The sequence below is a fragment of the Sminthopsis crassicaudata genome, chromosome 3 (assembly GCF_048593235.1).
Source record: "Sminthopsis crassicaudata isolate SCR6 chromosome 3, ASM4859323v1, whole genome shotgun sequence".
Classification (NCBI taxonomy): Eukaryota; Metazoa; Chordata; class Mammalia; order Dasyuromorphia; family Dasyuridae; genus Sminthopsis; species Sminthopsis crassicaudata.
The window spans coordinates 121,203,180-121,230,339 of record NC_133619.1 but is presented as its reverse complement, the minus strand read 5'-3'; the positions used below and the strand labels follow the sequence as shown (position 1 = coordinate 121,230,339).

General features: G+C 35.1%; 1 protein-coding gene across 4 annotated transcripts in view; it reads left to right on the top strand.

Moving 5' to 3' along the window:
• The window catches only part of MYCBP2 (MYC binding protein 2), a 288,824-nt gene extending 280,618 nt beyond the window's left edge, over nt 1–8,206 (top strand). For all 4 annotated transcript variants that reach the window (XM_074299302.1, XM_074299303.1, XM_074299301.1 and 1 more), the window contains 4 exons: nt 561–770; nt 3,102–3,209; nt 5,278–5,443; nt 7,377–8,206. In XM_074299302.1, coding sequence (XP_074155403.1) covers nt 561–770; nt 3,102–3,209; nt 5,278–5,443; nt 7,377–7,492 — 600 coding nt within the window. In that variant the 3' untranslated portion in view covers nt 7,493–8,206. The remainder of the gene's footprint in view (nt 1–560; nt 771–3,101; nt 3,210–5,277; nt 5,444–7,376) is intronic.
• The last annotated feature ends 18,954 nt before the right edge of the window (nt 8,207–27,160 follow it).

The following is a 27,160-nucleotide window of genomic DNA, read 5'->3' as shown; positions in this document are numbered from 1 at the left end:
GATTAAAAAAATTCTTTCTAAGTCTCTAGTCATAATTAAGCAGCAAGATAAAAATCTTAGAGAAAGAAACTTAAGAATAATTAGGATACTGTGTTTTACTTTTCTATTTGTGTTTCTAAGAAGAGTAAAATAGGGTTAAGAGTTATGGGAGTCATTCTTCTTTGAATTAATATTTTATTTACTATTATGATCATCTTAGATATATAAATGAATTTGATAGGAATCAGCTATTTTTGTTCCCCAGGGTTTTATATTCTTGTGGGATTTGTCTTTCAGCATCTTGTATTCAGAACATGTCTTAAATGCTAAATGCCTTTATTATCTAGGCTTGTCAGCATTTCTTTTACTAGTTCTATTACAAGGATCAATTACTGATTAACAAAAATGAAAACTTAGTATAAAATATTTTTGGAATGAGTTTCTCTTACACTGAGAAATGTAATGATCTATGGCACATACTTTTTGAATATTCAAAAAGTAACTGATGTGGGAAATTGCTACTACCTAAGAGATTATCAAGAAGCTAATATGAATTTAAGATACTATATTCTTCATTCCAGAATAAAATAAATCACACGGTATTAAAAGACCTGCTTGATCCAATCAAAGAACTCTATGAAGATGTCAGAAGAAAGGCCTTAATGAGATTGGAATATGAAGGACTGCACAAAAGTGAGGCGATCACAACACCAGGAGTTAGGTTTTACAATGATCCAGCTGGCTATGCCATGAATAGATATGCATATTATGTCTGCTACAAATGCAAAAAGGTATACTTGAAATGTATTTAACTTTTTTAAAATGAGAAATTGTTTAGATAACTAAGAAATTAAAAGTATGGTAGATCTTATAAATTCATTTTAAGACAGGGGATATAAATGAAACAGTCTTTGATGTATTCAACTCACATGTAAAAGATAATTTAATTTGTAAGTTTATGGTTTGATAGAGTGCTGAATTTGAAGTCTTTTAGGAGCTTGGTTCAATATTTACAAATTTTGTCAAATCTCTCAAATCTCTTAAGTTTTAGTTTCTTTTGTGTAAAATGTGAGGGGTGGACAGGATTGTCCTCTGTGGCTCCTTCCCTCTCTAAATCTGCGATCCGTTGACATTGTACAAAGCATGAGGGATACAAAAGTAGAGGTGAAATAATCCCTGGTCTCAAGGAGCTGAGATTCTAAGGGGAAACATGTTTATGAATAAAATACATATGCAGACTATATACAATGTAATTTCACAGTGGGTAAAGAACATTAACTAAAATCTTAGGTAAGAAGTTGTCCTTGTAAACTGAGTCTTAGGTGGAAATCTCTTCATATACAAAATTGATCTTCCTTAGTTTATTGATACAATTACATTATCACACATAGTGGTTGATACCTGTAATCCCAGATGTCTTGAACTGGGAATTATTAACTACAAGTGGACTATGTTGATCAGTTGTCCATACTGAGTTTCCACACTGTGATCATGTGTTTTGAGTTTTTCCATAAGGGTTATATACCCTTGTACCAATCCTTAGCTTGTTAATTCTTCCCTATGGCTATTGTACATTTACTAGAATTTTTTTTTTTTTTTTTTTTTTTTGAGGCTGGGGTTAAGTGACTTGCCCAGGGTCACACAGCTAGGAAGTGTTAAGTGTCTGAGACCAGATTTGAACTTGGGTCCTCCTGAATTCAAGGCTGGTGCTCTATCCACTGCGCCACCTAGCTGCCCCCTAGATAACTATCTATTATCTTATAATGGGATAGGATCAGATCTAACAGTTTTTCAACATTGGGATTCAGACTATAACTTTGGCCTCTTTTTGTTGCTGTTCAGTTATATCTGTTGTGTCCAACTCTTCATAACACTATTTGGGATTTTCTTGGCAGAAATACTGGAGTGATTGGTCATTTTCTTATCTATTTCATTTTACAGATGAAAAAACTGAGGCAAACAGGGTTAAGTGATTTGCCTAGGATCACACAGCTAGTAAGTGACCTCAGGGTCAGATTCAAACTCAGGAACGTGAGTCTTTCTGACTCCATGTCTGTTACTGCATCTACTGTGTCACAGTAGTAGTAGTCTTTCTGACTCCATGTCTGTCACACATCTACTATGTGCCTTTTTAGCCTGCTTAGCACTATGCAGCAACCTCTTTTAAGCAGACTATCAAAGTAATTTTATTCACTGTCTGTTGCAAATGCCACCAAAGACACAATAAAATGTAATTTTTGAGCCACAGAGATTTGCTGAATAAATGTGAGCATTATTCTATTATGTTCTGATATAATTGCCAATCCTATTTCCTCTAAGAATTTTTCCTTTCTGACTAGTTTATAAACCAATCACAATCAGATGTTTTAGTCTTGTGCTTTTTAACAAAAAACTGACTTTTTCTAATCTAATTAACATTATTGTTTAAAATGTCCTAACATTAAGCAAACTGAGTTTAAAATGTTATTGAGGATTTAACAAAATATTAAATAAGACCAAAGCAAATTAAGTCAAGCTCTAAACTCAGCAAATTATCCATGTTACACACTATTAGTCTGCTACTAAAGAAGAGGCCTTCATTGAAATCTCAGTTTCCTTTACCTCCCTAATGTAGAAAGTACTTTTTTTTGATACTGCCTATTGTAGATAGGAGGAAGCTAGGTAGTCCAGTAAATAGAACACTGGAGTCAGGAAGAACTGACTTCAAAATTGACCTCAAACATTTACTAGCTGTGTGATCCTGAATAAATCACTTAACCCTGTTTATTTCAACGTCTTTTCTGTAAAATGAGCTAGAAAAGTGACAAATTACTTCAGTATCTCTGCCAAGAAAACTCTAAATGAAGTTACAAATAGAAACAACTAAAAAACAACCAAACAACAACAAATTATAGAAAACCATTTCTTAACCATATAAGTGTTACCTCTTTCTGTATTCCACTGAAAGTATGATGTGATTTGACAAGTACCTAATTAAAATGGCAGGTATCTCAAAGAACACCTAATGCTCAAATGTCCTAGGTTTCTTTGTTTCTTTTTCCTTATACAGTTCTGCCTTCAAGAGATTCTTACATGATATTTTTCTTCTTACATCTTCTTATATGATATTTGACTTCCTGTAGGCATATTTTGGTGGTGAAGCTCGCTGTGATGCTGAGGCTGGGCAAGGGGATGACTATGACCCCAGAGAGCTTATTTGTGGAGCATGTTCTGATGTGTCCAGGGCTCAGGTGAGTATAAAAACTTATAAGATGGAAAGTTAGGTTTGTTTTTTTTTAATATTGATAGTAAATTTTGTGTAAGCCTAACAAGTTCAGATCTATAATCATAGATTTATAACTAGAAAAGACCATAGCCATCATCTAATCCAGCTGCCTCATTTTACAAATGAAGATCTTGAGGTTCAGAAAGGTCACATTAAGGTATTAATAACTTATACTTAAGTATAGTAGTTATTGAAAATCTTTCATATGTTATGCCATTAGTCTGTATAAAAAGCATTACATATTTACAGTTTTTTTGCTACCAAATTTTCCAGACAATAAACAGTCTAAAACTTGCTTTAAAACATGCTACAGGCTGGTTTTTTTGTTTATCCTTCTCCTATTACAACTTTATAACATCTCTGTAAGATAGTAAGTAAGAAAACTGAGTGGAGAGTTTAAGCCACTTGATTTAAGTCATATACTGTAATAATAGACCTTTAGGACAAGAATTCAAAATTTCTTGATTTTGATTCAAGGTCCTTTATCTTATATTTCTGCTCATGGGTTTTAAAAAGTTTTCTATTTAAAAGTTAGATTTGCCATAATCAATGCTATGTTGTTAAAATTAGTAAATATACTGAGCAAATAATTATACAAAGCATTGTGTTTGTTAGAAAGGCCAATATTTTCAAATAAAATTGAAGTGAAAAAGGAGCTAGTAAGAAGGAGATATGTTAATGATGTCAGAGGAAGAGGGGAGACAGAAGAGAAGGCAGTTCTTGCCAAATGGTCTCTTCGTTGAAGAAATATAAAGTTAAGTCCTTACAAAATCCTTTGCAGTATCTCATTCTGTTTTCACAATAAATTTCTGAGATGAATAATACAAATGCCATTTCTACCTTATAAATAAGAAAACTGGAACTTAGAGATGCTCAGGAGAACTTCTCTAAGATCAAAGCCAAAGAGTTTAAACTTAAATTCAATATGTGATGTAATACCATTTGACCAATAGTATTTTTTTAAATAGTTTTTATTTACCAGATATATGCATGGGTAATTTTACAATATTGACAATTGCCAAACCTTTTGTTCTAATTTTTTCCCCTCCTCCTCCCCAGATGGCAGGTTGACTAATACATGTTAAATATGTTAAAGTATAAATTAAATACAATATATATATATATATATATATATATATATATATATATATATATATATATATATATATATATATATATATATATATACATGTCCAAACAGTTGTTTTGCTGTACAAAAAGAATCGGACTTTGAAATAGTGTATAATTAGCCTGTGAAGGAAATTAAAAATGCAGGCGGACAAAAATAAGAGAGATTGGGAATTCTGTGTAGTGGTTCATAGTCATCTCCCAGAGTTCTTTTGCTGGGTGTAGCTGGTTCAGTTCATTACTGCTCTATTGGAACTGATTTGATTCATCTCATTGTTGAAGATAGACACATCCATCAGAAATGATCATCATATAGTATTGTTGTTGAAGTATATAATGATCTCCTGGTCCTGCTCATTTCACTCAGAATCAGTTCATCTAAGTCTCTCCAGGCCTTTTTGAAGTCATCCTGTTGGTCATTTCTTACAGAACAATAATATTCCATAATATTCATATACCACAATTTATTCAGCCATTCTCCAATTGATGGGCATCCACTCAGTTTTCAGTGTCTGGCCACTACAAAGAGGGCTGCCACAAACATTCTTGCCACATACAGGTCCCTTTCCCTTCTTTAAGACCAATAGTATTTTTAAATTAAAAAAAAAATTAATTGCTTTTTGAGGATAGGAATAGTCTCATAGTAGGTTCTTAATATTTACTGACTAAAAAAAAATAAGTGGGAGGAAGGAGCAAGATGCTGGAGTATACAGGGGCAGTATAGCCTAAGAACACAAATGAAGGAGTTTGCTTTGATAGGAAGAACTACTCCTTCCTCTAGGTAGAAACAGAAGAATAGATAAGAGTGAAATGAGAAGACATTTTGGATCAAAGTTGTTTGAAATTAAAGGTCTCAAGTCTTTGATAACCTTATTTAATATTCAGTTTGACTTCTTTTCCAATAGATGTGTCCCAAACATGGTACAGACTTCTTGGAGTACAAATGCCGCTACTGCTGCTCTGTGGCTGTATTTTTCTGTTTTGGAACAACACATTTTTGTAATGCATGTCATGATGATTTTCAAAGAATGACAAGCATTCCCAAAGAAGAACTTCCACATTGTCCTGCAGGTGAGCTGTCATCAAACTTGTTGTCATGATTATGGTCTGTGTATGTTGTAGACACATATACCATACATTTTCCCCAAGTTGTTTAGAAAGCTTGTGAATGAGTTTGTCACTTTATTTCATTGTCATGTCATCTTTTATAAGATTACAATGGATTCTAATGGAAGAAATCTTTTATTTTGATATTTTAGAATATGTTTATATTTATATTAGAATGTTTTTAGTTTCAATTTCAGTTACAAACAGTAAGGTCTTTGTTTCCAAAAATTATTGTTAGGGTAAGACTTTTTATTACGATTTTATCAGAATAGGATTAAGTGTCATGGAACTTTAGCCCCATTTTATACATTTTATATCCTTTATATACAAATTATTTAAGAGCTAGCCTCAAAGTCAGGAAAACCTGAGTTGAAATCCCACTACAGACATACAATATTGGTCTTTGTCACCCTAGTAAAGTCACTTAACCTCCTAGTTAATTCTCTATGATTATATAAGGTGCAGAACAGTTAACCCATCTTTGTTGGTAGAGAAAGTTTCTTCACCATGAGTTTAATACACTATTGAAATCACAAATCCATGCTCTCCCATTTCCCTACCAAAAAAAAAAAAAAAAAAGAACCTTCAAAAAATGGGGCAATGGAAACTGGAGTAATAAAGATAATAGCAATTCAATACATCTGAAAAGCTAACTGCCACCAAGTCTGCATTTGAAATATGTCTTCTACTTTTTTACCTCTTAACACATTTCTTCAAAAATTCCTTATAAGCCCATTAAACTGCATATGTTTACATAGTTCAGTATGTTATTAATCTAAGCTTCTTGAGGGCAGACATTGTCTCACTTTTGTCACACAGCATTCCCAACACAATGGTATTGTGCTATAGCGTCACACATTTCATAACTAATTTTTTCATGCCTGCTTTCAAAGTGAAGCTCCATGGCCTTAAGAAGGAGTAACCTGTCCATGGTAGAAGGGATAGCTGAAAGGGCAAAGGGAACAACATTCCAATTACTGCCATCAATGACAGGTGTGGGGGAAGGCAGAGGGACTCCCAATCTATGCAAACAACAAAAATTCTAAAGTGCCATCAAATGAGTCAAAGAGTAGCTTCATAGGTTCCCCTAGAAATTCATGCACGTACAAGATCTCCCCTGGCATGGGAAACCTGCCCAATGCAAAAGATAGATTTGTTCTGTCTTAGTCACTCCAAGAAAATGGACAATTGTTCTAAGCCAGCATCCCTCCTTGTTCTATATAAGTAGCCACAGAATTCTTCCTTATTGTGACATCATTTTTCTCTGTATAAGCACCCTTTTTCTGTCCTCCTGCCTCTCCTAAAAGCATGGGCTACCATTTTGAGCTTGCCAAAGATGGAACTCTCTAGTCTGAGTGAATTTAAATCAATGCCCTTCTCGTGGATCTACTCTCAAGAACTTTGACAATAAATTACCATCTTAAAAAACTGAATTATTTATTGTGGGAGCTGGGTGGTGAAGAAAAAGAGGGACAAGGGTATCATGACCTATCAAAAGCCAGGAAGAGTTGGGATTTGGACATACTCTGACATATACTGGCTTTTTGACCCTTAGGTAAGTCATTTAATCCTGCATTCTATCTCAAGAAACTCAATAAAACTTGTTTTAAGTCACAAGTTATGTACTGTGAAATACACCTTTCCTGCTTTTGTTTTGGCAAAGAATATCTTTATGTTTTCTATAAAAAGTTTTTTAAAAATGCTAGTAGGGCAGCTAGGTGATAGCTCTAAAGTCAGGAGGACCTGAACTCAAATCAGGCCTCAGTCACTTAACCCCAATTGCCTCAGAAGAAAAAAAAAAAAAATTGATGATACAATTTTTAATTGAACCACAGCTTTGAATAACAGTATTCTTAATTTGCATTAAATAATTATTTATTTCCTTACATCTTCATAGGTCCCAAAGGCAAACAATTGGAAGGAACAGAATGTCCATTACATGTTGTCCATCCACTTACTGGAGAAGAATTTGCTCTGGGTTGTGGGGTTTGTAGAAATGCTCACACATTTTAGACCATCTAATTTTATTTGCCCCAAAAAAAAACAACTGCCCTTATCAGAAAGAGAATACAGTGGACTCTATACACTTCTCAGGATGAGGAGGGGACCATTTTAAAATTTCAAAAAAAATTACAATGCAAGAAGGATGCCAAATACCATGTACATAATTCTTGCTGTGAAAAAAAATGCCTTTTTTTTTTTTTTTTTTTTTTTTTTTAAACCAAGACATCTACCTTGTGAGATGTTTGCATGTGGCCATTACAGTCATCGGCTATGAAACATTGGATATTTATAGATAATTGATATAAAAGGATCACCATGCCCATGGACTACAAATGATGCTGTCTGTCAGGCAAAGAAAATTTTAAAAAAATCATTGGTTATTGTATACTGACTTTTTGTAAACCTGTACAATTGTAACTGCATCACGGGACGGGGTAAAAAGAAAAATATTCTGGTTTATTTCCTAGACTGTTATAAAAATTGTGTTTGGAAGGCATATTAATGTAATAAGCATCATACTGTATATAAAAATATCAATGTTTGTCCTGTATAAGAATTACTAAATTACAAAAGCAATTTCATTTAAACTTCTAGGTTATGTTTGAGCCTGAAATTTTAATGAAGTGCAATACTGAGTGTGCCTCATATCTTGCAGCTGTAAACATAATGGAATGTACATGTCAATAAAGCCACTGTACATTTTTATACAGTGATAAAGTCTAATAAGCGTGTAAAGTTGTATTTGAGAAACAAAACATACAGTAAACAAAATATTTCCAGTAGTTTCTAGCAACCTCAAAATAATCTTGGGGGGCATCAAAAGGGAGAGGAGGAATGGGGAGAAATATATAATCCCTCTTTTTTTTTTTTAAGTGTATTCCTTATGTAGGTAATTTTTAATTCATAATATAAAAGATGTACCTTAAATTAAAATTACATGGTAGTTTTTTTTTTGTTTTTTCATCAAGTCTGTGATATTATCAGTTTATAGAGCTAACTATGAGGAATTTCCCCTAATAATATACTTTCTCTGCAACATTTAGTATTAGAGCTGATTGGGGCACTGAAGGTTAAAATTGACATATGAATCTAACTAAATGGGTCAAAGGCAGAACCTGACAGGTCTTCCTATTTCTGAAGGCAGCATTTTATCCTTGATACCATGATGCCTTCCTTGGGAAAAAAAAAAAAATATCAATTTTCATAACAATGAAAATTAGAGAAGCATTGAATAAATAAAACAAGAATGATTTAAAGTTTAAACTATAGATCTGATTTTTATATTAAATTATGAAATGTTAGATGTTGAATCAAGTACCCAGGATATGGGTTACTTAGTGAATAGCACAATGAGCTTGGAGTCGGGCAGACTCAAGTTCAAATCCAACTTCAGATATTTTGCTAACTGGGTAACTGGCAAATCATTTAATCCTGTCAACCTGAATCCATTGAAGAAGGAAATGGCAAACCATTCCAATACCTTTGCCAAGAAAAGGTCGGGAAAAGTTGAACATGACTGAATGATTTAACAACACAAGATAAAATGCAATGTGTTTATGTGGTCAAAGAAGGCTGAAAAAATTATCAATAAGCAGATACAAAACTCCCTTAAAAGTAGTTGGTATAGTAGAAAAAAAAAACTCAAAGTAAAAATATATATGGGCTTTAATAACAATACTGCCTACTTGTGTGCCTTTGAAGTTTACTAGACCTCTAGCTCTTCTAGTTTAAAAAAAAAAAGGGGGGGGTTAAATCAGATGACCCTTCTAAAATGCCTTCAAGCTCTATTAACTAGCCAACTACTAACCAACGACTAATGAACTTTTGGTCAGACTACACAGTGATTTATAGGTTATCTCTATAGTTAATTCACTGAAAACATTGCACCAGGAGTTTTCTACAGGAATTTCTAATACCAGTTAAATTTGAGGTTGGAGAAAAGAAGGATCTAGATAGGTCCTGTCAAGTTTGAAAAGATTCATGTACAAATAACTATTGCTCCTCCCCCTTAAAAGACAAGCCCAGCATACATAAGAATGGAAAGGATCTTAAAGTAATAGGGAGTTGTCCAGTTTGGTACATAAAAGATATATAAAAGAAAATAGTGAGAATGATACTAAAAGAATTTAGAATTTTGAAACCTGGAAGTTAAAAATTTTTATCTAATTTGGTTTCACTCAGTGCATTAGCTAGTTTTATTTTCCTAAAACAAATAAAAACACTCCCTCATCAGTAAGAAAACCTCATAGATTTTTATGTTTCTTGAAAGAAGGTTTTTTTTTGGGATATTGATAGCAGAAAAAAGAAACCAAGTACAATATATGATATTCTTACTGTGAGAAATAATCCTCTTTAAAAACAAACAACAAAAAAAGACATACTTAATAGGTAGTCATCTAAACTTCAAAGATTATAACAAGGAATTTATTCTAAGAAGTGCTGAGACTTATGCTTTATAAAGCAGACCACTTATTTAGAGACAGATTTAATTGTTAGTCTTAGATTGAACCAAATTTTGCTGCCTTGTGACTTTCACTTGTTAGTACTTTATAAGTCTATTCCCTCATTCAAGTGACAGTATTCATATAAATTGATGACAGCTGACATCATCCCACCCAAAATCAACCTCTAATTCTCTCAACTGATCCTTATATAATATTTCTTCCATTTTTTAAAACTATTTTTTACACATCTCCAGACAACCTAATTTGTCGGTGTCCTTTGTAAAATGTGGTGACCAGCATAAAATACAGTAAAGTACTACTTAAAAAGTAGTACTGAACACTGTAATCCTAATAATAGACTTTAAAAAGCATTAGATATTTCGACCTATATCAATCAGTATTAGGACATACCAGGCTTGCACTTATAAAATTCCTAACTCTTTTGTATGATCTAATGTTAAGTAAATCTCATTGATATAGTATTGTGTAGTTAATATAGTTTGAATAATTCAATTTCCATGAATCTTAGGGCAGGAATAGACCAGAGAAGATGTCTAATCTAATTTGCATCCAACTAAGCATCCCTGACATACAATCCCCAAGTGTTGATCCAACATCTGCTTGAAGATCTCTTTCCAAGAAAGTCTATTTGATTTTTAGATAGTTCTAATTATTAGGAGAGGTTTTTTCCTTATATTAAGCCTGAATTTGCTTTTTCACAATTTCTTTTTTACCTATTGCTGCTCTCTGGATCTAGATTAAATAGGATGAATCCCACCTCCACAAAATAACCCTTTGGATACCCAAGAAAGCAATCATATCTTATTTCTACTAAGTCTTTTCTTTTATGGATTAAACATCTTCAGTTCAAATTATATAGAACCTCAACATTTTATTCTAGTCTGATTTTCTTTATAGAATTTTAGAACATTCTTCCTCTGAACACTTTAAAATCTTCCCTTCAACCCCCAACAATCTAGCATGTGTGTCAGACTTTGTTTTTTAAATCCCAAATACTAAGGTAAATAATTTTAGAGCAGCTAGGTGGCACAGTGGATAGAGCACCAGCCCTGAAGTCAGGAGGATCTAAAGACAGACACTTAACACTTCCTAGCTGTATGACCCTGGATAAATCACTTAACTCCAATTGCCTCAGCAAAAAAAATAATAATAATAATTTCTTCCAAAGATTCTCATCATTTCCAGTCACCAGTTCTTCCCTGTTGATCAAAATTAAATCCAGAATAGTAATCTTGATAGTTTCTCAATTTTTTTTTAAAGGATGAAATGATTTAGACTAATCAAATTTAGCAACTGTAAATAAGTTTTGGCAAAGAGAAAGTTCCAATAAATTTCCAAATAAAGTTTCTTCATTACAATAGCATATTCTCATACTAGATTTGTCATATATTTCCCAAATGCCATATCTAATTCGTCTTGTCCAAGAGTTGTCTTATACCCACTACAAATAACTAAATGATATATAAAACACTTCACAAAACTTAGTGCTATATTACTTTTCCACATCCCACACCCATATACACCCACCATATTTTTGTTTTTAGACACCTGAACTTCCTCACATATTTTCTTTTTTCTCTTTTTAAAAAATAATCAATCACAAATATAATTAGCAATATACAAAAAAAACAAATAGGAAAATTGTAGATGAAATTGAATGTTTGTTTTGAAATGTATATTACATATATATAATTTCACAAAGTACACAAGGTAGTGCTTTGTGCCTTTATTTTTCTTCTATGCATTTTCAGTGATTATTGAGGCTCTTTTCCTTTTTTTTCATTTCTGTCATGTTTGCTAACAGCCTCTTCCCTAAAAAGAACCTCTTCTTTCTTGTAACAAGTAAGTATTATTATCAAGCAAAACAAATGATTCCAGTCTCATTTTGCACCTTTACTCTGTCACCTTTTTGTCAAGAAGTGAGGAGAACACTTCACCACCAGTCTTTTGAAGTTATATACCTGCTTGCTAAGGAGATTACAGATCTGAAATCCTTCAAAGTTTTTTTTTTTTTTAATTTTTTATCACAAAATTTGACAAAACCCAAAAAAAGTATATTTGCATAAACAAAGAAGAAAAGAAAAAATAATTGTTTAGGAAATTATGAATCACTATTTTATATATATAGTGTGGGTTTTTAAGTCTATGTTATATTGAGCACATAAGTTTCAAAAATTGTGCCTCCTGACTATATTTCCTGATGAACCTCCTTCTGTTCACTGCACATTTTTGGGTAAATAGTATTTTATTTTTCCAATTACATGTAAAAATAGCTTTTAACATTCATTTTTTATAAGATTTTGAGTTCCAAATTCTTCTCCCTCCTTTCCCTTCTCTCTCCCCAAAATGGCAGTCAAAAGTTATATGTGTACAATCACATTAAACACATTTTCATATTAGTCATGTTGTGAAAGAAAAAATAGAACAAAAAAGAAAAAAACAAAAAAAGTGAAAATAGTATGCTTTGATCTGCATTCATTCAGACTTCATAGTTCTTTCTACAGAAGTGGATAACATTTTATCATGAGTCTTTTAGAATTGTCAGATCATTTTATTGCTGAGAAAAGCTAAGTCTATCACAATCATTGAATAGTGTTGCTATTACTGCATACAGTGTTCTTCTGGTTCTGTTGACTTTACTCAGCATCAATTTATGTAAGTCTTTCCAGGTTTTTCTGAAATCTCATACAGCATAACATTTTTCTATTATACTCATATACCACAAGTTGTTCAGCCATTCCCTTGTTGATGGGTATTCCTCAATTTCTAAATTTTTGGTACCACAAAAAGCTTCTATAAATATTTTAGTTCCTTTTTTCTTTTTTATGCTTTTTTGGGTTACAAACCTAGTAGTGGTATTGCTGGATGAAAGGGTATGCATAAATTATGATTGATAACCCTTTGGGCATAATTCCAAATGCTTTCAAGAATGGTTGGATCAGTTCACATCTCCACCAACAATACATTAGTGTCCCAATTTTCCCACACCTTCAATATTTACCATTTTCCTTTTCCGTCATATTAGCCAAGTTGGTAAGTATGAGGTAGTACCTCAAAATTGTTTATTCCTTTGTACTTTTTAAACGTGTCATTAATGCCCTGAAAAGGGGGGAAGGGAGTGTAGATCACTATTATTATGTCCCTCTACTCTCCAAGTCTAGCACCAAAATTTTTTTAAACCCCTCCTTTATTACTGATAAATATAGTTGAACCAAACATTCCAGCATCAGCTAAAGATATGACTTCATCATTTATCACCTCTTTGTCAAGAGGTGGGAAACATGTTTTATTACTAGTCCTCTGGAATGGTAAATGATCTTTACATTGATCAGAGTTCTTAAATCTTTCAAAATTGCTTTTCTTTATAATGTATTCTTGGTACAAATTTTTCTTCCTCCACTCAACTTCACTTTGCAGCAGTTCATATGTTCTCCCAAGTTTTTCTGAAAGAATGTGTGTGTGTGTGTGTTGTGTCTGCTTTTTTAGAGCCCCCAAATTGGGGTAACAAAATGTACCTTTGCTTTCTAGAGCCCCCACACCAGGGTGATTAAATGTACCTTCCTAGAGGAGAAGTGATGACTCGGGAATCCTGACAATGATGAAAAAATGGTGTCCGTTTATTTCAAGGACTTTCCCCTTTATATAATGTAACAAAAACAACACTGAGCATGTGGGACCACATAAACAACTTGCTATTGTACATAGTTTGTCACCTGGTATCATTCTGCTTCAATCACAACACAGGTTGTCACTCCCCCTGACTTCTCAGGAAGGCTGAGAGCCCTTAGGGGAGATGGGGAGCTGAACCAAACAGTGTCAGCAGGTTCCCTCTGGGCTGACGGGTCTTATACCTCACTGAGAGTTTCCTCACTGACTGTGACCCTCTACATGTGTGTGTGTGGGTAATGGAATATAACTATTGTTACTGTGTGTGTGCATATATGTGAGGTAGCAAATACTTAGAAAGATTGAGAACTTTGTCTACAATCACACATATAAAATTATTTTAGACCTCTTATTAGTGAGGGGAGCCCCGAAACTATTTCTCTTTCTATATATATTTCCTTCCTTTTAATCTAGTCTGTTCCTTCTCAATAAGGTAATACCCTTCCAAAGTCAAATTCTAGTTATGAATGCCCTCCCATTAAGTCTGTCTTTGATCTACAAGATCAAAGTTACTTCTTTACATTAGAATCTCTTTCAGCTATTTATTGCCCATGTCATGTATCAATATATGGGTGTGTGAGGCTATGGATTTTGTTGAAGAGCAATGTGATTTAGTGAAGCACTTGTTCTGGAGATAATGATGAGATCTAGATTTTGGGGTTCCTGCTTAGGGAACCTAATGATGAGATTAGGGTTCCTGGTGGTCAGTTAAATTATGAGGTTAGTTGCTGTTTCAAGGTTCAGAGAACCAAATGAAGAGGTTTGACTCCCCTAAATCCCCTTAGGATTCGCACAAGGAAGCAAGTTGTGGGAACCACCTTCCGGCAGCTCAAAGATCCTTTGTAAAGGAATTTACGAGCCCAAAAAGCTAGACTGATTAAAAAAAAAAAAAAAAAAAAAAAGTAGTTTGTTATTGGCATTGGGAAATTAGCCTTTGCTATGCATGAATAGAAAGACTGAATTCCTTAGTGGCAAGGTCCCAACACAGACGTAAAGTTTCTAGTACAGAGATCCTGACAGAGAGGTATAAAGTCTTGTTAGGGAAATAGGTGAGGATAAAGAGGGTATCGCTGAAAGAGAATACCATTCCAGCCGGCAGAGGTTGCTGCTATGCCAGAGATGGCATGTTAGGTCCTCTGCAAGGACTGAGCCCCAAGTTGGCACTTCTTATCTACAAGCAGGAGGCAGTTCTTGATGGGGGCTGATCATCTTGAGCTGGAATTTGAACAGAATTGAATAAATGTCTCTAGGCTTGATCTTTAATTCAATGGGAAGCTTAATCAGTAGTGTTATCAATGGGGGTGTGCCTGTCTCTCAGGAAAACAGAATGAAGCTGTTGTGATGTTTCCCTCAGGTGGGATCCCCTACAGAGGCCAGATTTAAGGAATTTCTCAAGTGCCTTACCTCATGGCTCATTCCCAAAGTCAGAGAGAGAGAAAGAGAAAGAAATTCAGGGCTCCTCTCGTCAATAAGAGGTCTAAAATAATTTTATATGTGTGATTGCAGACAAAGTTCTTAATCTTTCTAAGTGTTTGCTTCGTTGTGTGTAAAAGGGGGATAATACTTTTGCTAACTACCTCACAGTTGTGGGGAACATATAAAAAACATATAAATATGTTATTCCTATTGTAATGGTGGTTATTATTATTATTACTGGCACTCTTCTTAGATATTGCCTTCCATAAACCATCAATATATAATATTCTATATGGTGTCAGAGTTGTCAGGTATATAATAGATCAGGTTGTTGAGGGAGGAGAGGGAAGCAAGAGGAGGAATGTTTTCCCTCCTTTGTAAATCTGATCAAAAGAAGAAAAAAAAAAAAGAGTTCATAATAAGATCATGAATTTAAACCTGCAGGGAAGAAAAAGAAAAAGAAAAATATAGACAATGAGACTCTCAGACTTAGTAGCTGTATGATCCTGTGGGTAAATCACTTAACATGTGGCTTCGTAAGTTTCTTCCTATAGGGAAAATCATACCCACCTCCCAAATTTGTGTTGTGACAGTTCAGTGAGGTAATATTTAAAGTACTTCTCACCATGCATCACACATAGTCAATGCCTAATAACTATTTCTTTCTTTCTTTCCTATGTTCCAGAAGCTAACAAAGCAGTCTGTAAAAAAAACAAAAACAAAAAAAAGTCTCTTCCTTCAAAGAGCTTATATTCTAATGGTGGAAAATAACATTTAAGGAGGAACTAGAGAAGGGAACCCATTCAAGGCAGTTGAGAAATCCAGGGAGAGACTAGAACCAGACCGGAGGAGCAGGCCTGATAATGGGCTTGTAATGATCCTGTAATTGTAATCTGGAGATGTGAGGTTTAGGGCAGAGGTTTTTTTTGTTGTTGTTTTCAGTGTGAGAAGGCAGCCAGTTGGCTGAGAGGTTGAGAACTCTGGTGAGTCAGTTAATCCCAAAGCTCATCTAATCCAGTTCCCCTATTTTGCAGATAAAAATGAAAGCCCCCAGGAAATTGATATCCAAAGACATTAAGTTTTAGTCTAAGGTCTGTTAAGTGGCAGAGCTGGAACAAGAAACTAGGTCACCTAGTATTCTAAATCCAGTTGTTATCATTTCAGTTGTGTGTCCTTCTCTTTGTGACCCCATTTGAGGTTTTCTTGGCAAAGATACTGGACTCGTTTGCTATTTTCTTCTCCAGCTCATTTTACAGATTTTGAGGAAACTGAATCAAATGTTAAGTGGCTTTTCAGGGTCACATAGCTAATAAGTTTCTGAAGACCCAATTTTAAGTTAGGTCTTCTTGATTCTAAAATAAAATAGAGCCACCTAGTTGCTCCCTAAATCCAGTATTTCTCTATATTTTAAGGTCTGTTCCAGAAGTAGAAACCTATGATTTCTGATAGGGAGAGAAACTACTCTTAGCTTTAATTAGAGAAGATTATATAGGAGGAGAATTTGAGCTGAAGATATTAAGTATATTTAAAGAGTTTTAAAAATAAGTCCAGAGGGGCAGCTAGGTGGCGCAGTGGATAGAGCAACAGCCTTGAATTCAGGAGGACGCCAGTTCAAATTTGGCCTCAGGCACTTAACACTTCCTAGCTGGGTGACTCTGGGGAAGTCACTTAACCCCAACCTCAGGAAAAAAATAAATAATAAGTCCAGAGATTTAATTTGTGAATGAGAGTTTGGGAGGACTTTGAGAAATTTGAAAAACTCTAGGCTTTAGAGAAAAGAGCAAAAAGAAAAAAACTAAGAAGGAGAAGAAAGTTGGTAAGATGAAGAAATGGGTAGAGTAATGTGGTTCTCAAGATGCTAACAAGATGAGTAGAATGACAATTACAAAGTTGAAAAACCCCACATTTCTGAGAGCTACTAACAGGATGATAAAGGACTGAAATAACCTTGTAAATTGAATGCAGAGGGTAGATAAGATGTTACTTAACCATAGGGAAAAGGCTAGTTGCTCAATTTTTATTTTGTTTTTATCTTCTTAGGGAAAAAAAAAAAAGATCTTTTGAATAAAAAGGACTGAACAAAAATGGCAGATAAGATATGATATCCTAGATAAGAATTGTAGGAGAACACCTAATTGCCCTTGATGATTTCCAGTTACCAGCCCCAGATAAACTTGTTTTTTTGATAATGAAAGAGCTAGTGAATATGGTTGCTGAGGCACTTAGGGATATTTCAAAGACATAGAGAATGGGAGGGATACTATAAGGCTGGAAAAGGACAGATGGTGTCCTAGTTTTCAACAAAGGAAAGAAAAATGAGCTTAACTTTAATTCTTGGCAAAATTCTCAGAAATCATTAGTGAACACCTAGAAAAGGAAGCAGTGATTACAAACAACCAATAGGGGTTTATCAAAACACATCATGCCACACTAACCTTATTTCCTTTTTTTAGCAACATTATAAAACTTGCTTATGGGAAGTCTTTCTTGATCCCTCTATTAAAAGCTCTTTCTCTCTTCATCATATTATATTGATTTATATACTTAACTATTCCTGTATTATAACCTCACTAGAATGTAAACTTCTTAAGGACAGGGAGTATTCTCTGTTTTGTCTCAGTATCTTCAGGACCTAATGTCTAATAAGGCCTTCCTTGTACATAGTAGGTGATGATTAGTTGAATTAGATTGATAAATGAAGAAAATGCTACAAAGTTTACCTAAATTTTAACAAAATAAAATATATTCTGCTATTTTATAAAATAGTTGATGAGATGTGAGGAAGAGAATAGTATAATTAGACAAACCCAAAATTGAATATCTGGATCCAAAGACTAGTCCTTAACAATTCCATGTCACATTAGAAGAAAACTTCTAGTAGAATAACCCCAGGGATCTTTGCTGGGTCTTGTGCTGCTGAACATTTTTATCAGTGATTACTTGAAGGCCTTAGGGCCATACTTATAAAATTTGCACATCACACAAGGAATGTGTAACAAGTGGGTAACCAAAACAATCCCAAAAAATGATCTTAATAAACACTAGATTTCTATGGTCATTTACTACTTTGTACCCTATCTATTCCATTGATCCACGACTGTTTCTTAGCCAGTACCATAGTTTTGATGATTGCTGCTTTCTAATATAATTTGAGATCTGGTACAGCTAGGCCACTCTCTTTTGCATTTATGGTTTAATCTAGAATATTGAGTTGAATTCATTTAAGGTTTTTAAAATTTCTACAAGTACAAAGTAAGAAAATCGCAGTATTTTGTCTAAAAGGTCATCAGGAATTTTAGTGAACAGCAAGTTCAATGAGTCAACAATGTAATAAGGGAGATTTTTTTGTTGTTGTTAATGTTTTCTTGGGCTTTATTAATAGCATAGTTACATGAATAAAGAAATAATTCTTCAATAATTTTGCTCTTGTCAAACATATTTGGGAAATAATGTGTTCAGTCCTATATTTCTTAATTTGAAAAGAATGTTGAAAAGCTAAGAAATGTCCTAAGAAGGATTCTAAGAATATAAAAGGACTCCAAATTCATGTCATTTGAGAACTGTTTGAATAAACCGATATTTGTTTTGGAGAACTCTCTAGTGAGATATAACAGATTGTAAAATATTTGAAAGTTGTCATATGGAAGAGATTAAGCTTTTACTGGTTGACCCTGGGAAACAGAACTAGGTAGAAAGCATGGAAGCATCAAAGAGATATTTAAATTGATTAAAAAAAAAAAAAAAAACTTATAATTATATATCCCTAAAATGCAATGGATAAACTTAGGAAGGGTAGATTCCTTCCTATCAAACGGAGGTCTTCAGGCAAAGGCCAGTTGTCAAATGGGTGGCAGAAGGAATTTTTTTTTCATGTATGGGTTGGATCAGGTGACTTCTAAAGAGTGTTCCCACTCACTCACAATTCTGATTCAATGATAGAGATTTCAGTAATCTAAATGGAGTCTGTAATAATTTGTTTTCTTCCTCAGTCAAATTGCTCAAAAGGCAAGCCAGCTTTCTTCTTAGATGAACAGATGTAAGAGGGAATCTCTTATTCCCCACCCAACTGTGAAGAAATTGGAGGGTATGGAAATAAGTCACAGGTAAGGAGAGGATGATTGAACATTTGGATACAAGTAATATTTAACCACTAAGTGGCACTGTCAGCCACTTTAGTTTTGGCTTGTAGCCTTTCCAAATTGAAGAATTTGTCATCAATGCAATAGCTGACTTTGGAGTCCATGTTTGTTCTGATTGAAGGCGATTGACAACACAGCTGAAAACATCGGCTCAAAAGCATGGGAGCAAGTACACAGCCTTGTTTTACTCTCTTGGATGACTGGCAAAGTTTGAAAGCATTGTCCATTGTCCAGAACCCAGACTAGCATACCCATCATGAAATTAACAGACTATATACTGATGAACTTTTCTGGGCAACCAAATTTTAACATGATTTCCCATAAATTTTTCTCACTATTGACAGTTTCAAAGGCCTTAGTCAGATCTACAAATGTGGTATACAGACTTCTGTTCTGGTCCTGTCATTTCTCCTGGAGTTTTCAGGCAATAAACCACCATATCAACTCTTCTAAAGCTACTGGCTCTCAGGTAGATGACCTTTGAGATATAGATCTAGCAGTGATATGATTGTCAAAATGTATGCTTAGATGAGTGACTTTGAGGATATAGTTCCAAATTGCTTTCTAGAAAGGCTATTCACAAATCTAACAGGCCATTAGTGTACCTGTTCTCTCATACCCCCTCCAACAGGTATCACTTTCTCTTTTTTGTCATCTTGGCCAGTCTAACATAAATAAGATGGAACCTCAGAGTTCTTTTAATTTGTTTTTAATTTATTAATTATAGTTTGGAGATTTTCATCTTACAAATGATAGCTTGATTTTTTTTCCTTTGAGATCTGTTCATACACTCTTTGCAGATGACATGATGGTATACTTAGAGAACCCCAAAGACTCTGCTAAAAAGCTATTAGAAAGTTGCAGGATACAAAATAAATCCACATAAATCCTCAGCATTTTTATACATTACCAACACAATCCAAGAGCAAGAGATACAAAGAAAAATACTATTCAAAATAAAGGTTGATAGTATACAATATTTGGGAATCTGTCTACCAAAGGAAAGTCAGGAATTATATGAGCAAAATTACAAAACACTTGCCACAAAAATAAAGTCAGATTTAAATAATTGGAAAGACATTCAGTGCTCTTGGATAGGCCGAGCGAATATAATCAAGATGACAATACTCCCCAAACTAATCTATTTATTTAGTGCTATACCAATCTGACTCCCGATATCTGTTCGTAGCCTAATAGGAAATGGCTGTTGTGCTTATATTTTTTTAATCAGTTTCTTAGATATTACTTTTATGAGAGATGTTATGAAGATTTTTTTCTCTCAGATAGTTATTATCCTTCTGATTTTAACTGCATTGAATTTGTACAAAAGATTTCCATTTTTATATAATAAAACCATTTATTTTTGTGATCCTTTCTACACTTGTACTTGTGAATTCTTTCCCAATCCTTGATAACGAAAAATATTTCCTTTCTTGCTCCTCTGATTTGTTTATAATGTGACTTTATATAGAAATCAAATATCAATTTGGAACTGATCTTGGCATATGTTGGCAGATGTTGCTTTTAAATCTAATTTCTGTCAAACTTTTTTCCAGATTTTTCAATAGTTTTTGCCAAATAATGAATCCTTACCTCAGAAATTGTTATCTTTAGTCTGGTTTTACCAAACAGGAGGTTACTAAATTTGTTTCTATTTTGACCTAATCTGTTCTACTGCTTGTTTCCTTGCTTATTTGTAGACCAAACTTTCTTTATATGTTTATGTTTGGGTGTGGGTGGGTGTGGTTTCTCCAATATCCTCTAAGGGAGGACCCACCTTCCCCTGCTTCAGTTCCTGAGAAGGACAACACCTACTACTGATGTTGGAGGTAAAGGTGGAAAGTATCTAAATCTCTCAGGCTATTTTCAAACTCCAACAATATTGCATGCAAATGCTTGCAAAGATGCCTTGCTGGTAGTTCTAGCAGGAAGCAACCCTTTTCCAGAAGCTAGCTTCTAAAATTTTCATCTTATGGCAGAGGAAAAGTTCATTAAGTTCCCTGTGAAGAGGGAAAAAGTGTTGCACACTCCATACTGCCTTCAAGTGTGCAGTGATTAAGGACCACTTGAATCTTAAAACACATATTGGGATAGATGATACAGTGGATAAAGCATCAACCCTGGAGTCAGGAGAACGGCAGTTCAAATATGACTTCAGATACATTTACTAGCTATGTGACCCTGAGCAAGTCACTTTAAGCCCGTTTGCCTCTGGGGAGGAAAAAATACAGAAAACTTTTGTTGTGCAAGCAAACAAGTTGTAGATATTTGAATCCTCTCCATTATCAGCTCCTGAAGTCAAATTTTTAACAAGGATTGAATGAAAGTCTATATGTACAAAAAGGATAAATGTGTAGATCTACATGTAATAATTACCTTTTTTTGTTAATACTTATAATAAATTTTCTACTTTAAGGCACACATTCTACTACCCACAAAATAGTCCATCTCTCATAATTCTATTATGATTTTGCCTGAAAAAGTTTTGTTTTGTTTTTTTCTTAAGTGGCTATGTTGAGATTGGGAAAGGACCCCAAAAGGAGAAATGTCTCAAAAAATTTGCAGGCTTGAACCCATATCCAAGTCAAGGTATAAAGTTTATTGTAATTATAATGCTAATTGAAGCAGGCTAAATTCCAAAAGAATTTAACAAAGAACCAGAAGCAAGAACTGGATAAATTTCTTCATGTCATTGATATGCTAACTTTATGGCCCAGAGATAGAAGTGAGGAGTGGTCTCAGAATTTGGTTATCACTGACCCAAAGATCTAGGACTATTTTAAGGACTTTAAGAATCATTGACAGATAAAATTGTCAGAACAATAGCACTCTAAGGTTAGAGAGTCTCAGGATCACTAATATATCTTCCCTAAAGTCTAAGGGAAGACTTATTACATTCCTCGGCCAGAAAACTTTTACAATCACTGACAAATTGTTAGAACAATAGCATTCTAAGGTCAGGTGGGGGACCTCAGGATCACTGATTCTAAAGCCAGAAGACTTTAGAATCATTGACATTGTAAAAACAAAAGCCCTCTAAGGTCAGGGGACCTCCTTAATTCTGTCTCCTCTAGAAACTATATTACATCATTATCCCTCTCAAGAAATTTGCAGCCTAAATTTCATTTGAGACAAAGGAACTGAAATCTCATCTCCTGGAGCTGCTTCATGCTGATAAGGAGTATAGAGCTATCCCTGCCAACTGGGGTCCAGACTGAGGAGGGGAGTCAATATGGTAGCAGCAACATGTAGGGGGTGTTGAGTGTCAGAAAAAGTTAGCCCATACATGGTATTCAGGATGAACAAATCATTAGAAGTTCATAGCTTGGAGACTGGAGGAAACAAATCTCACAGGTAGCTTAAAAATGCAGAGGCCAAATATGAGCAAAAAGAAGAATTAAAGGTGGAATTAGTAGGGACAATAGTCAGGAACCCCACCCAAAGGAAGACAAAGGGGGGAAAGAGGGTAGACAAGGCTATGATGAATGTCTCTCATCCAGTCAGCTTTTCCTAGGGTAAATACCGAAGAACACTTCCCCAGAATCCCTGTTTGTCTCCTCAAAAGAGTGGAGGTAATGGGTAGAATACTGTAGCATTATACAGAGGGAAAGCAGTGCTCAAGTGGCCTAGGGTGCAAGCACCATCATGTTTAAAAGGCATTAAGCCTTGGGTAGAAAAGATGACATGGAGAGTAGAAATAATTTTAAATGAGTTTGATAGAAGTTAGCAAAAAGATTCAGGTCTTTTCCATTTTACAGGGGAAGGCTTTTTCCCAATTAGTAAAGGTGTCAACAGAAACCAAAAGCAGTTTGAAGCCCCTGAGAGGGGTATGTGTAAACTCTGTCTGCCAGTCCTCCTGGGTGTGTACCTGCCTCATGAAAGAGGGAGGAGATTTAACGGGACGGATCTGTTTGTTTCTCCTAGATTATGACCAGTGAAAATAGGTTTCACAAGGGATTGGAGAGCATTTTTCCCAGAGTGGGTAGTTTGGTGTAGACCAAAGAAGTTTCCATTAATTGGCCTTTGGGATTAGAAGATGGTCTGGAGGTATTTGAAACCCCCAGAGGGGAAAGGGTGTACCCTCTTCTTTAGGAGTGTAGGAGCTGGAGAATTAAAAGTGCCATGGTCAGAAGCATGGGCAGCTGAATCTGCAAACCCATTTCTTTGGCCAGAAGTAAATCCCCTTTCTGGTGTTCTTCACAAAATATAACAGAAACCTCTTTGGGTCCATGCAATAATTGTTTCGCTGTCAAAAATCCCCTTTCTTTCCATATAGCCCCATGAGCATGCAAAACATGTTGAGTCAGTATAAATGTTCACTTATTCCTTTCCCCAATTCTAAAACTCTGGGAGGGCAAAAATGCTCTGAATCCAGGAGTGGGGGGTGGGGAGTTAGAACTCCAATGGTTGCCCTAGGGTGAGTTTAGAGACTTCCTCAATTAGAAGGACTTTGGCAGTATCTCTAAGGCAGGAGGGGCACCCCAAAGAAACCAAATGTCTTTGACAAATAAGGAAAGGGTCTAGGATAGGATTCCAGAGAGTGAGGTGAGACCCCTAGGACCTGACCCCCACCTTCCATCAATGGACAGTGTGAAAGGCTTTAAGTAGGGCGAAGGCCAGGGCAAGAGATTAGTTTAGCTTTCAGAATCTTAAAAGCCTTGGCCTGATCAAGGCCCCATTTGAGGGGAAATTGTATCAGGGCTTTGAATAGAATCATAGAGAAGCTTGGCAATAACTAAAGTTAGGTGTAAAATCCAGCCATACCCAGGAAAGTTCACAACTATTTCTTTGAGGAAAGTTCAGAGAATGATAAGATTACTGTGAGCAAAAGGGAGGTGGGAGTTAATTCAAGGCCCAAATATTTAACAAACTGATTGGCTCTGTGAGCTTTTAGACAAAGAAATTTAATAGTCCTGGGTGGGGGTAGGAGGCTGGAAGTTGAATTTTTATGGCTACAGTCAAAGAAGCCTCTCAGTTGAGGCTGCAGAAATATATATCGTCTACATACTGGATAGCTCAACTACCTCCATGGTATGGATGTGACTCTCCATGTTAATTGGTAGGGGGTTACATTCCCCTGGATTTCCTCCTTCAAGGGCAAAAAGAAATTGTGACTTTTTACAATGGTATGCAAATAAAGCATCTTTAAGGACTAAGGTAGAAAACCATTGTGTCCCCTGGGATACATGTATTGGGCTCATGGCTTCTATTGATCAATTGCTCTGATTAAAGAAATTTGCTATAAGAGGAAAAAGCAGGGACATGATTATAATAGCATCAAAACAGATCCTTCAGTCCTCAGCTTGAGAACACATACATAATAAATAAGACATCCTTAGTTAGATCTGTTTGACAACCTATCAAACAGTAATAACTCCACCTCAAAGCCAGACTCAGGAATAATCAGGTGGGAAACAAACAGAACTGGGAAACTGAGTCAGAAGGACCTTACCTTAAGCAGAGACTAAGGTTGTCCTCCCAACTCTTGCCCGAATAAGACACTTCAGTAAGGCATTCTTCTGAGTAACTTATGGCATTTCTCTGGAATGGTGGGTTACTGACTTAATGATCAAGCAATCAAATTCAAAACTCAAAAGAATATTAGTTATAGTCCCAAAAGATTTTATCTTTAATAGCAAATTCCACTAATCACAGCTTAGGACTAGATACATTAAAAATTTTCCAGGACTTACACACATAGGATATTTTGTTTAACATGCTTTATATGTTTAAAGTTGTCCTGGTGCAAAGGAACAATCATTATATAGCCTTCTACATTCTTAGTAAATTCATTCCTTGTTCAGAAACTATATAAATCCTAAACAGGCTCATTTCTCAGGGCTGATGATGCTTATTCTGATGGTTCAAGAAAATGGGCAAGCCTATAAATTAAGGGGAGTTACAAGAGACCTTAACTATTTTTAGCTTTTTCATGGGCTGTGCTATTTGATAGCTTCTCCCACTCTATGAAAAGGGAAAAAGTATTGCACACTCCATACTTGATGGTGAACTATAAGACTTTCACCTCATCCCCTTTTGTTCCACACACAGCAATTACCAATTTTAGGTTTAACATGATGACAATAATTCCAAATAATTAAGTTAATAATTTTAGAATTTTCCTAAGTGATAGCCAAATAATCTTAGCTGTAGTTTCCTTTTTGTTTTAGGGAGAAAACAAGACAATGGTGAGTTTTTTAGAGACCTCCTCAATTGGAAGGTGTGTTGTCTCTGAAAGAATTCAAGCTCAAAACGTCAGCAAATCAAACAATGGTGTTTATTTGGGCATTTACTTGGGATAAGGGGTGATGCATCTGCAGGCCTTCTCCTTAAGGAAAGAACAGAGTGAGATGAGGGATTATATAGAGAAGGGAAAGTTTAAAAAAAAAAAAAAACAGGAGAATTGGGCAGAGTAGGAAAATTAGATATCTTAGAGATTTTAAGATATTTGGACAATTTCAGATATGCTTGGGAAAAATCCATGTGAGGAATAAATGGGACAAATGTGCTTAAAAGGCCTACCAGCTTGGTAAATAACTGAGGCTGTCTACTTCTTCAATATTACTTCCTACCCACACTTTCTATAAACACTTCATTGCTCTTGATAACCTAACAAGTAGAAACGCATATCTCAAGCCTTTTAGCTTTCTCTTCTGGTGTAGGGAGTACTGACAAATATGAAAATAGTACTATGTCTAAAGATCACAAAGTTTCCTGTGCTCCCTTTATTTACTGTGATCACATTCTACAATTCATCTTCATCATTTTTTGTTGATTTTTCTTGGTTAACCCTAGGAATTTATTGTGAAAAATTGCTTATTTGTAAGACTTGAGCCTTGAGATACAAATAAAATAAGTTTCTCTGCCCCATTTTGTTTGACTTTGTCATTTATTTATAGATAATTCCTTCTACTTTCCAGGATGCCTATTCTCTGAATTTATCCTTATCAATTTCATATTATTAATTTTGACAGTTGGAAGACCAGAATTTTTTTTTTTAACTTTTTGGATCCTGCTTGTTTCATATACTCTTTTAACAATTCTTTTCAATTTTATGTTATTCATAGAAGTAATAAGCATGAATTCTGTGATTTCATCCAAGTTATAGGATCATAGGAATTGGAGCTAGATAGAACCCTAAAAACCATCTAGTGAATTTCCCAAATTCTACAGATGAGGAAACTGAAATTAAATGGCTTTCCCAAAGGTAAAGCTATTGTTTAAAACTACTGAAAAATGTAAAGCTCTGTTGAATGTCAGGGGGTCTCTCAACCCTTATTTCTCACACCTTAACAAGCCTTCCCCTTGAAAACCAGGACATCTGTAACTTTCACAAGGAAAAGCAAGGACAGGAGAGCCATGCGCTGGAGAGACTCAGCCCAAACTGGTTCTTCTGTTTATAAGCAAAGGGAAGGGAAAGTCCCACTTCCAACTGGTTAGTCAATCCCCCAGAGGCTGGGAGAGATCACATTCCTTCCTTGTGTCTGGGAAAGGTCTCATTATGAGCTAGACTCAGAAATGGTGTTTGACAAAATGAAGGACAGGATGGTGTAAAGTCCAGACTAGCTCCCCGAAGGGCTCAGAATCAGCCAGAGTCAGGATAAGCAAAAGTCCTTGCCCCATGTTGGGCGCCAAAATATAATGTTCTGTTGTCTCTAAATTGCGATCATTCTCTGGGGGCAGATCTCTTGGGAGCTTCTGGGGAGGCAGTCTTAGTTTTAGTTTCAGTTCAATAATCCCAAAATGCAGCCTGGAGTTAAGGTCCAGATCCTATATTGTGTCTTTCAAAGTCTTGAATCTTTTCCTGTCAGAATGTCTCCAGTCAGGTTCAGTCTCTAGCTCCCTCTGAATCCAAAGCAGAGCTCCAGTCAGCATGAAGGTAGACGTGGGAATAAATCAGACTCTGCCTCCAAGAGTGTGGGATTGTGGGTTTCCCAGAATTCAATCCTAGATGTGAATCTCCTGGACTTGCGAATGCACTGAATCTTCGC